The sequence below is a fragment of the Plecotus auritus genome, assembly GCF_963455305.1.
Source record: "Plecotus auritus genome assembly, chromosome: 1".
Classification (NCBI taxonomy): Eukaryota; Metazoa; Chordata; class Mammalia; order Chiroptera; family Vespertilionidae; genus Plecotus; species Plecotus auritus.
In genome coordinates, this window is record NC_137770.1 from 185,644,394 (window position 1) to 185,657,462 (window position 13,069).

The 13,069-nt window shown below is 38.8% G+C and overlaps 1 protein-coding gene across 2 annotated transcripts in view; it reads right to left on the reverse strand.

Annotated features, from left to right (window-relative positions):
* CCSER1 (coiled-coil serine rich protein 1) overlaps nt 1–13,069 on the reverse strand; it is a 1,252,026-nt gene that overhangs the window by 723,077 nt on the left and 515,880 nt on the right. For both annotated transcript variants that reach the window (XM_080677357.1, XM_080677358.1), the window contains exon 7: nt 4,134–4,211. In XM_080677357.1, coding sequence (XP_080533483.1) covers nt 4,134–4,211 — 78 coding nt within the window. The remainder of the gene's footprint in view (nt 1–4,133; nt 4,212–13,069) is intronic.

Consider the following 13,069-nt stretch of genomic DNA (forward strand, 5'->3'; position numbering starts at 1 on the left):
ATAACTTTAAATGTAAACAGATTAAATGCCCCAATAAAAAGACATAGGGTGATGGATTGGATAAGAAAACATGACCCATATATCTGCTGTCAACAAGAAACCCACCTCAGAAAAAAAGACGCACACAGACTGAGGGTGAATGGATGGAAAAAGGTTTTTCAGGCAAATGGAACTGAAAAAAAAGCTGGGGTAGCAATACTTATATCTGACAAATTAGATCTCAAAGTGAAGGACATAACAAGAGATAAGGAAAGCCACTTCATAATACTAAAGGGAGCAATCCAACAAGAAGAAATAATTCTGGTAAACATATAATGCACCCAATACAGGAGCACCCTAATACATAAAAAAACTCCTGGAGGATATCAAGGGAGAGATTGACAGCAATACAATCATAGTAGGAGACTTTAATACCCCACTATCACCATTGGACAAATCCTCTAAACAAAAAATCAGCAAAAGAAACATCAATCCTAAATGACTCACTAGACCAGATGGAATTAATTGACATCTTCAGAACATTTCACCCCAAAGCCACAGAATATACATTCTTCTCAAGTGCACATGGGTCATTTTCAAAGATAGACCATATGTTGGGTCATAGGCAAAGTCTCTTCAAATTAAAGAAGATAGAAATCATATCAAGCATCTTCTCAGATCACATTGGCATAAAACTGGAAGTCAACTACAATAAAAACAATCCAAAAGAATAAAACACATGGAGACTAAACAGCATGCTATTAAACAATGACTGGGTTACCAGAGAGATCGAAGAAGAAATAAAAAACATCATGGCAACAAATGACAATGAAAACACAACAATACAAAATCTATGGGAAACAGAGAAAGCAGTCTTGAGAGGGAAGTTCATAGCTCTACAAGCCTACTGCAAAAAACAAAAAACAATGGTAATAAATTACCTAACCCTACAACTCAAAGAGTTAGAAAGAGAGCAACAAGAAAAGCCCAGTGTAAGCAGAAGGAAGGAAATAATAAAGATCACAGCAGAGATAAATGACATTGAGACCAAAAGATCAACAAAACCAAGAGCTGGTTCTTTGAAAGGATAAGCAAGATTCATGAACCTCTAGCCAGGCTCACCAAGAAGCAGAGAGGACCCAAATAAACAAAATGAGAAATGAGAGAGGTGAAGTAACAACCAATCCCACAGAAATACAGGTGATTATGAAAAAATACTATGAACAACTCTATTCCAACAAAATGGACAACCTAGATGAAATGGACATATTCTTAGAAAAATACAAGCTCCCAAAACTCAACCAAGAAGAATTCAAAAACCTGAATAAGCAAATAACTACCAAAGGAATTGAAACAGCAATCAAAAATCTTCCAGCAAACAAAAGCCCGGTGCCAGACATCTTCACAGGGGAGTTTTACCAAACATTCAAGGAAGAATTAAAACCTATCCTCCTCAGACTATTCCAAAAAATTCAAGAGGAAGGAACACTTCCAAGCTCTTTCTATGAAGCCAGCATCACCCTAATACCAAAACCAGATAAAGACAACACAATGAAAGAGAATAACAGGCCAATATCCCTCATGAACATAGATGCCAAAATCCTCAACAAAATTCTAGCAAATCGGATCCAGCAGTACATCAGAAAGATCATACACCATGACCAAGTAGGATTTATCCCAGGAATGCAAGGATGGTACAATATCTGCAAATCAATAAATGTGATGCATCACTTAAACAAATTGAGAGATAAAAATCACATAGTCATATCAATTGATGCAAAAAAAGCATTTGACAAAATGCAACACCCTTTCTTGATAAAAACTTTGTGCAAGGTGGGATAGAAGGATCATACCTCAACATAATAAAAGCCATATATGATAAACCCACAGCTAACATCATACTCAAAGGGCAAAAACTAAAACCATTTCCCCTAAGAACAGGAACAAGACAGGGATGCCCACTCTCACCATTCCTGTTTGACATAGTACTGGAAGTATTAGCCATTGCAATTAGACAAGAAGAAGAAATAAAAGGCATCCAAATTGGAACAGAAGAAGTAAACCTGTCCTTATTTGCAGATGACATGATATTGTACATAAAACACCGAATGTCTCCATCAAAAAACTAATAGACTTAATAAATGAATTTAGCAATGTAGCAGGATACAAAATCAATGCAAATAAATCTATGGCATTTCTATACACCAATAGTGAACTTACAGAAAGAGAGACTAAAAAAGCAATCCCATTTATCATCGCACCAAAAAAATTAAGATAACTAGAATAAACTTAACTAAGTAGGTAAAAGACCTATATGCGGAAACTTGCAGGACACTGAAAAAAGAGATAGAGGAAGATGTAAACAGATGGAAGAACATACCATGTTCATGGATTGGTAGAATCAACATCATTAAAATGTCCATACTACCCAAAGCAATCTATATAGATTCAATGCACTCCCCATTAAAATACCAACGGCGTATTTTACAGACTTAGAAAGAACTCTCCAAAAATTCATCTGGAATAAAAAAAGACCCCGAATAGCCACAGCAATCCTGAGAAAGAAGAACAAAGTAGGGGTGATCTCAATACCAGATTTCAAGCTGTATTATAAAGCCACTGTTCTCAAAACAGCCTGGTACTGGCACAAGAAAAGACATATAGACCAATGGAATAGAATAGAGAATCCAGATATTGACCCAAACCACTATGCTCAATTCATATTTGACGAAGGAGGCATGAACATACAATGGAGTCAAGACAGTCTCTTCAATAAATGGTGTTGGGAAAATTGGACCGATACATGCAAAAAAATGAAACTAGACCACCAACTTACACAATACACAAAAATTAACTCAAAATGGATACAGGACTTAAACATAAGACGGGAAACCATAAAAATACTAGAGGAATCCACAGGCAGAGAAATCTCAGACATATGCCGAAGCAATTTCTTCACTAATACCACTCCTAGGGCAATGGAAGCTAAAGAGAAAATAAACAAATGGGACTACATCAAGATAAAAAGCTTTTGCACAGCAAAAGAAACCATCAACAAAACAATAAGAAAGCCCAATGTATGGGAGAACATAATTTGCAAATGTTATCACTGATAAAGGTTTAATCTCCAACATCTACAGGGAACTTATATAACTTAATAAAAGGAAGATAAATGATCCAATAAAAAAATGGGCAACAAACCTAAATAGAATCTTTTCTAAAGAAGACAGAAGGAAGGCCAAGAGACATATGAAAACATGTTCAAAGTCACTAATTATCCAAGAGATGCAAATCTAAACGACAATGCAGTACCATCTCACACCTGTCCGAATGGCAACTATCAACAAATCAACAAATGACAAATGCTGCTGAGGATGCAGAGAAAAAGGAACCTTTGTGCACTGTTGGTGGGAATGCAGACTGGTGCAGCCACTGTGGAGAACAGTATGGAGTTTCCTCAAAAAACTAAAAATGGAACTCCCATTTGACCCAGTAATCCCACTTCTAGAAATATATCCCAAGAAACTAGAAACACCAATCAGAAAGTATATATGGATCCCTATGTTCATAGCAGCACAATTCACCATAGCTAAGATTTGGAAACAGCCTAAATGCCCATCAGCAGATGAGTGGATTAGAAAACTATGGTATATCTACACAATGGAATACTACGCTGCTATAAAAAAAGGGAATTCTTACCATTTGCAGCAGCCTGGATGGACCTGGAGAGCATTATGTTAAGTGAAATAAGCCAGGCAATGAAAGAAAAATACCACATTATCTCACTCATTTATGGAAAATAAAGAACATTATAACCTGATGAATAAAAAGATAGATACAGAGGCAGTAAAGCACCAAACAGACTGTCAAATTACAGCGGGAAGGCTGGGGAGTGTTGGGGAGGGAGGGAAATACATCAACCAAAGGACTTGTATGCATGCATATAAGCACACCAATGGATACAAGACACTGGGGGGCGGTGAGATGAGGGCATGCTACAGGGGTTGGGGAGGCTGGGGGAAGGTCATTGGGGGAAAAAAAGAAGATATATGTACTAATATATGTAATATTTTAAACAATAAAAATATTTAAAAATATCTATTTTACTATATTTATGAACTATTTTTAAAAATTCATGTTTGTTTGTTTGTTACCTTGAAAGGCAATGGCTCTTCAGTAAGAGGACTAACTGGAAGTGAAGTGGTGCTACTTGCTGGGCTCATATCCGCACTCTGCAGGAAAAACAAAGTGAATTGAAAAGACACATTTTGTAGCCATTTTTATTATTCCTAATTTAGAATATAATCCTTGTTATTAAAATTAAAAAAACAAAGTAAATATGGGTGTAGGGAAATGAAAAAGTATCTATATATGTAAATGTCTATATATATAAAAGCCCAAGAGACTGAATGACTGAACGACCAAACCACCAAATGACCAGTCGACCAGTCACTATGACACACACTGACCACCAGGGGGAAGACACCCAACGCAGGAGCTGCACCTTGGTGGTCAGTGCGCTCCCATAACGGGAGTGCCGCTCAGCTGACCTACCTGTCCCAGCAGCCCACCAGCCCAGTGGCAGCCACTCACTCCCTCAGTAGTCCTGCAGGTCCAGTCTCCAGAGTACAGGCCAGGCACCGATGGACCAGTGCCACCAGCACAATCCTGACAGCACCGCTGGCCTCCTGGAAGTCGGCCTCAGGCACTGCAGCCGCTTCCCCTCCCTAGATGCTCCACAAAATATATAAAAGTGGCTGCCAAGTGGCTCCCGACAACCAGCATGAACATCAGAGGGACGGATCCAGATCCCGAGCTGGCATGGGTGCCCCACCACCCACCGAGAGGGCCAATCACGTCCCTTTCCTGTCAAACCCCCCTTGGGATAGGTGCCAGATGCAGGGCTCATGGCTGGTGAGTGCTGCTGCTGTGGCGCAAGCCTCTCCTGATCAGAACTGAATGGGCACAAGCCCATGGCAGGCACTGGGGGGGCGAAGGGGGAGCTGGGATAAAGTGGGAGCAGCAGGCAGGAGCTGCAGGTGCATTGGCTGCCAGCTTCGGCCCAATCCCTGCAGGCCACTCCAAGGGACCCCCACCTGTGCACGAATTCATGCACCGGGCCTCTAGTTGTTATATAATGAATTATTTCTTATTTAGAAATAGTTACCTGAGATATCAGTGAAATCATCACAATGTACATTACAAATGTATTTTATTAAATATAATAATCATTTTTTGTGTTAGAGTAGTATTTAGTATTACATTTGCTTACTTTATTTTTTTTTTACCTTTTATTGAAGATGATACGTGTTTGTGAAATTCACTATGTTGCTATTTCTATGTCTTTCAAACTGATTTTCAAACATGGATTATTAATTTTTTTGTTTTATGGAGACTAATATAATTATATCAAGTTTTTATAAAAAGCATGTCTGTCATTACTATACCATTGCAAAATGAAGAAATATTATATTTTTAAGATCCCTACATTCATAGACCTTGACATTTTACAAACTTTCTTATTATATTCTGCTAAACAAAACTTTAAAGGACAAAAGACACAGTATAAGAGCATAATTGGAAATTTGCCAATGCTGTTCTTTCAGTTCTTTAAAAATATAATCAATTAAAACTTCTTACATAAGAGATTAACCTAAAAATTAGTTAGAAAGTTGTCATAACTTTTTCTAAAAGCAAGAAAAGGATATTGACAATAGGTAGCTACAGAATTTATTTTACTATATTCTTAGCTCATTCTCTCAGAGGAATTTTCCATTTAAGTAGGCAAGCATATAAAATATTGAAAATAATTCACACCTCCATTTTTTCAGCTCATTTTCCAAATATACATGCACACAAATACAATAAATTTTGCAGTAAATATTAAAGCATAGCAATGAATTAACCATGATTGAGATAAGGGAACAAGTAGACAAATTTGGCTGACTTGAAAAAGCAGAATAATGGCGGCGGAATAGACAGACGTGTTCCGAGCCTTGTCCCGGAGCAGAAAGAAAGAACAGCTGAGGGTCGCGCAAGGAGTGTTTGTTGGCTGGTTGGGAGACAGCTGAATTCCAGAAGGAGGTGGGGGACTGCTGAACGGGGTTCCCCTGACCTGGCAGCACGAACTGCGGCTGGGTCCCCTCCCGGAGCTGCGGGCTTGGATGCGGAGTCTGCGCCATCTTGATCCGGAAAGTGGAGCTTATCTGAAGCCTGAGAATCCACAACTGCGGCACCCCAGGAACAGCTGCGAGCCCCAGAACAACGCTCCCCAACTGGCGCAAGCACACGGGTTCAGAGAAGCTCTACACTCCACCACGGAAAGGTCAGATTTCGCCTGGGATAAGGTGAGGTCTCTGGTCCCGGCGGGAGAGAGGAACGCGCGTTTTGCGGGAGCTGGAGGACCAGGGAAGTCTGTGCCTAGAAAAATCCGTGGCTGTAGGGGCTGGCGTGATCTGTGACTGTGGAAAGGGGTCCTCAGAGCTGCTAAGAGAAGGGCACTCTAAAAAGCAACCCATTTTGATCTGAAGTGCAGGGACACCCTAAGAATTTCAGGCAGTCCAGACTTACGCGCAGCCCGTGCGCTCCCTTTGTGCCTGGGTTTACTCGCAGTCCCGGAATTCGCACACTTGGGCTTTTTCCTCTTCAAATCCTTGCATCTGATTACTAAGCCCAATACATAGGATCACCCAGTTGGGGACACCCTGGGAGACTGCAGGGGAAGGTTGTTTTTCTGGAACCTGGGGATCGGAGCGGGGAGTGACCATCAGAGAGCCAGCTCTGAGGCAGCCCACTCCCACAGGCCCGTGGCGAGTGCCACAGGGAAAGAAGGCTCTAACACTGCCTAGAGAGGCCATAGATAGACCCGGAAGTCAATCCAGAAACACTGCCACCCAGGGGCTGAATCACAAATTGACTCTTGTGTAATCAAAAATAAAGGAATACGAGAAATTAAGACACACCGCCTGCTTAAAATCAGGACTGGCTTACAACACCGAAGAGCAGTGGATCGCAGGGAACTGCAATACTGTCTGGACTGAGAAACAGGCGTGCCAAACAGAAAAACAGAGGAAGTGAATGACCTTCACTACTCCACATTTTATTTTTACCTTTTATTTTTTTTTATTTTTTTATTTTTTTTAAATTTTCATTTTTTGCATCTTTTAATCAAGAAACTTTTTTTTCTTTTTCCATCACTTGATTTTACCTTTTTAATGATTACATTTTTATTTTCAATCCGTATTATTACTACTGCTATTTTATCTTTTTTTTTTTTTTTTTTTTTTTTTTTTTTTTTAAAGTGTCATTTTATTTTCTCTTCATTTTATTTTGGGATTAGGGTTCTACATTCTATTTTTATCTTTCCTTTAGCATCGTTTTACTCTATCTCAACTCTACCTTTAGGCCATCACTCTCTTCCTAACCTCCCCCTTTTCAGTGTCCTGTTTGTCTTACCCTTTTACTGCTTTAGATTTTTCCTATTCTTTCTGTTTACCCCTTGTTAAAATTTCACCCTACTTACATATCTAATCTCCAATCCCCTGCTCCAAGTCCACATACACCTTTCCCTTCGCTGTCTGAGTTATCCATAAACTTGTCCTTATCTCTGTCCTTTTGTTGTTGTTCGCTTGAATGTAGATTATATCCAATTTTTATGCTTTTTTTGTGAGATTGTTTTGCTTATTCTTCTTTTATTTATTTTTTTGTTTGTTTTGTGCTTCAGCTTTCCCTTGCCTCACCCCATATTAGTTGGTGTTGTAGTTTGTACTAATCCCCAGGCACTTGTTGCTGGCATTTGCTGGGATTAGTGATCGTTCTATTGGAGTTTTATCCCCAATATATATAGTCTGTTCCCCTTTCTCTCTTAGTCAATTTCTTGTCTCTCTTACTTTTTTTTTTTCTTTTCTCTTTACTTTCCCTTTTCCCAATTTCATTTTCACACTCCTTCTTTCTTTCTTTTTTTTTCTTTCTTTCTTTTTTCCTCTTCTTCTTTCTCTTCTATCACCTAATTTGCCTTTCTCTGGTGGTCACCTTTATTGGAGGTTATTAATATCGTGAATACATTCCTGTTCAGTGCCTTGTGAGTTGTACCTGGTAGTGCTGTATTTTGTGCCTTTAAATCAACCCAGGAGAGAGAGAACTACATAACCAGACACCCAGAGAAGAGAGACAATGGGGAGACAAAGAAGCAGCCCGCATATGAAAGAAAAGCAGGCATCACCAGAAAAGGAAGTAAACGAAATGGAGGCAAGCAACCTTCCAGAAAAAGAATTCAGAGAAATGGTCATAAGGTGGCTGAAAAGAATGGAAGACAAATTCGACAATATGAGCAAGAACCAAGAGGAAATGAAGAAGAACCAAGAAGAAATGAAAAATGACATCGCTGCTGTAAAGAACTCAATAGAAAGCATCAAGAGTAGACTAGAAGAAGCAGAGGACCGCATCAGTGAGCTAGAAGACAAGATGAAAAAAATACCCAAGAAAAGCAACTTCTAGAAAAAAAAATTAAAAGGCAGGAGGAGAGTCTAAGGGAACTTTGGGACAACACGAAACAAAACAACATCCGCATAATAGGGGTTCCAGAAGGAAAGGAAGCTGAGCAAGGAATAGAAAACCTCTTTGAAGAAATAATGACAGAAAATTTCCCAGATATAGGGAAGAAAAAACCCACACAAATCCAAGAAGCTCACAGAGTCCCAAGCAAAATGAACCCCAAAAGACCGACGCCAAGGCACATTATAATTAAATTGGCAAACACCAACGACAAAGTAAGAATCTTAAAAGCAGCAAGAGAGAGACAGAAAGTTACATACAAAGGAACCCCCATCAGACTAGCAACTGATTTCTCAACAGAAACTCATCAGGCCAGAAGGGAATGGAATGAAATATACAAAGTCATGCAAAGGAAGGGGCTGAATCCAAGAATACTGTACCCAGCAAGGCTGTCAATCAAAATTGAAGGTGAAATCAGGAGCTTCACAGACAAAAAAGGACTAAGGGAATTTATTACCACCAAACCAGCAATGCAAGAAATGCTAAAGGGTCTACTGTAAAAAAAAAAAAAAAAAAAGAAAGAAAGAAAGAAAGAAACAGGAAGCGAAGAAGTAACACAGGGGTAAAGAATAGGAATGGCGACAAATAAGTACCTATCAATAATAACTTTAAATGTAAATGGATTAAATGCCCCAATCAAAAGACATAGGGTAACAGATTGGATAAGAAAACACGACCCATATATCTGCTGTCTACAAGAAACCCACCTCAGAAAAAAAGACGCACACAGACTGAGGGTGAAGGGATGGAAAAAGGTTTTCCAGGCAAATGGAACTGAAAAAAAAGCTGGGGTAGCAATACTTATTTCTGACAAATTAGATCTCAAACTGAAGGACATAACAAGAGATAAGGAAGGCCATTTCATAATACTAAAGGGAGCAATCCAACAAGAAGAAATAACTCTGGTAAACATATATGCACCCAATACAGGAGCACCCAAATACATAAAAAAACTCCTGGAAGATATCAAGGGAGACATTGACAGCAATACAATCATAGTAGGAGACTTTAATACCCCACTATCACCATTGGACAAATCCTCTAAACAAAACATCAGCAAAGAAACATCAAACCTAAATGACTCACTAGACCAGATGGAATTAATTGACATCTTCAGAACATTTCACCCCAAAGCCACAGAATATACATTCTTCTCAAGCGCACATGGGTCATTTTCAAAGATAGACCATATGTTGGGACATAGGCAAAGTCTCTTCAAATTCAAGAAGATAGAAATCATATCAAGCATCTTCTCAGACCACAGTGGCATAAAACTGGAAATCAACTACAATAAAAACAACCCAAAGAAATCAAACACATGGAGACTAAACAGCATGCTATTAAACCATGACTGGGTTACCAGAGAGATCAAAGAAGAAATAAAAAACATCATGACAACAAATGACAATGAAAACACTACAATCCAAAATCTATGGGACACAGCGAAAGCAGTCTTGAGAGGGAAGTTCATAGCTCTACAAGCCTACTGCAAAAAACAAGAAACAGGGGTAATAAATTACCTAACCCAACAACTCAAAGAGTTAGAAAAAGAGCAACAAGAAAAGCCCAGTGTAAGCAGAAGGAAGGAAATAATAAAGATCAGAGCACAGATAAACGACATAGAGACCAAAGAAACAATACAAAAGATCAACAAAACCAAGAGCTGGTTCTTTGAAAGGATAAACAAGATTGATGAACCTCTAGCCAGGCTCACCAAGAAGCAAAGGGAGAGGACCCAAATAAACAAGATCAGAAATGAAAGAGGTGAAATAACAACAGATCCCGCCGAAATACAAAGGATTGTTAAAAAATACTACGAACAACTCTATTCCAACAAACTGGACAACCTGGAGGAAATGGACATATTCCTAGAAAAATATAACCTTCCAAAACTCAATCAGGAAGAATCTAAACAGCTCAACATGCCAGTAACTATGGAAGAAATTGAAGCAGTCATCAAAGAGCTTCCGGCAAACAAAAGCCCGGGGCCAGACGGCTTCACAGGAGAGTTCTACCAAACATTCAAGGAAGAACTAAAACCTATCCTCCTCAGACTATTCCAAAAAATTCAAGAGGAAGGAACACTTCCAAGCTCCTTCTATGAAGCCAGCATCACCCTAATACCAAAACCAGATAAAGACAACACAATGAAAGAGAATTACAGGCCAATATCCCTCATGAATGTAGATGCCAAAATCCTCAACAAAATTCTAGCAAATAGGATCCAGCAGTACATCAGAAAGATCATACACCATGACCAAGTAGGGTTTATCCCAGGAATGCAAGGATGGTTCAATATCCGCAAATCAATAAATGTGATACATCACATAAACAAATTGAGAGATAAAAATCACATAGTCATATCAATTGATGCAGAAAAAGCATTTGACAAAATCCAACACCCTTTCTTGATAAAAACTCTCAACAAGGTGGGAATAGAAGGATCATACCTCAACATCATAAAAGCTATATATGATAAACCCACAGCTAACATCATACTCAATGGGCAAAAACTAAAACCATTTCCCCTAAGAACAGGAACAAGACAGGGATGCCCACTCTCACCACTCCTGTTTGACATAGTACTGGAAGTATTAGCCACTGCAATTAGACAAGAAGAAGAAATAAAAGGCATCCAAATTGGAAAAGAAGAAGTAAAGCTGTCCTTATTTGCAGATGACATGATATTGTACATAAAAAACCCGAAAGACTCCATCAAAAAACTAACAGACTTAATAAATGAATTCGGCAATGTAGCAGGATACAAAATTAACACCAAGAAATCTATGGCATTTCTATACACCAACAATGAACTTACAGAAAGAGAGACTAAAAAAGCAATCCCATTTTCCATCGCACCAAAAAAATTAAGATACTTAGGAATAAACCTAACCAAGGAGGTAAAAGACCTATATGCGGAAAACTACAGGACACTGAAAAAAGAGATAGAGGAAGATGTAAACAGATGGAAGAACATACCATGTTCATGGATTGGTAGAATCAACATCATTAAAATGTCCATACTACCCAAAGCAATCTATAGATTCAATGCACTCCCCATTAAAATACCAACGGCGTATTTCACAGACCTAGAAAGAACTCTCCAAAAATTCATCTGGAATAAAAAAAGACCCCGAATAGCCACAGCAATCCTGAGAAAGAAGAATAAAGTAGGAGGGATCTCAATACCAGATTTCAAGCTGTATTACAAAGCCACTGTCATCAAAACAGCCTGGTACTGGCACAAGAACAGACATATAGATCAATGGAACAGAATAGAGAATCCAGATATCGACCCAAACCAATATGCGCATTTAATATTTGACAAAGGAGGCATGAGCATACAATGGAGTCAAGACAGTCTCTTTAATAAATGGTGTTGGGAAAATTGGACAGATACATGCAAAAAAATGAAACTAGATCACCAACTTACACCATACACAAAAATAAACTCAAAATGGGTACAGGACTTAAATATAAGACGGGAAACCATAAAAATACTAGAGGAATCCACAGGCAGCAAAATCTCAGACATATGCCAAAAGAACTTTTTCAGTGATACTGCCCCTAGGGCAATGGAAGCCAAACAGAAAATAAACAAATGGGACTACATCAAAATAAAAAGCTTTTGCACAGCAAAAGAAACCATCAACAAAACAACAAGAAACCCCACTGTATGGGAGAACATATTTGCAAATGGTATCACTGATAAAGGTTTAATTTCCAACATCTACAGGCAGCTTATACAACTTAATAAAAGGAAGATAAATGATCCAATAAAAAAATGGGCAACGGACCTAAATAGAAGCTTTTCGAAAGAAGACAGAAGGAAGGCCAAGAGACACATGAAAACATGCTCAAAGTCACTAATTATCCGAGAGATGCAAATCAAAACAACAATGCGATACCATCTCACACCTGTCAGAATGGCTATCATCAACAAATCAACAAACGACAAGTGTTGGCGAGGATGCGGAGAAAAAGGAACCCTCGTGCACTGCTGGTGGGAATGCAGACTGGTGCAGCCACTGTGGAGAACAGTATGGAGTTTCCTCAAAAAACTGAAAATGGAACTCCCATTTGACCCAGTAATCCCACTCCTAGGAATATATCCTAAGAAACCAGAAACACCAATCAGAAAGGATATATGCACCCCTATGTTCATAGCAGCACAATTTACAATAGCTAAGATTTGGAAACAGCCTAGGTGCCCATCAGCAGATGACTGGATCAGAAAACTATGGTACATCTACACAATGGAATACTATGCTGCCGTAAAAAAGAAGGAATTACTACCATTTGTAGGCACTTGGATGGAATTAGAGAACATTATGCTAAGTGAAATAAGCCAGTCAATGAAAGAAAAATACCACATGATCCCACTCATTTGGGGATAATGAAAAACATTATAAACTGATGAACAAAAAGATAGTTACAGAGGCAGTAAAGCATCAAACAGAGTGTCTAATTACAGCGGTAAGGTTAGGGAGAGGTGGGGGAAATAAGAGATCAACTGAAGGACTTATATGCATGTATA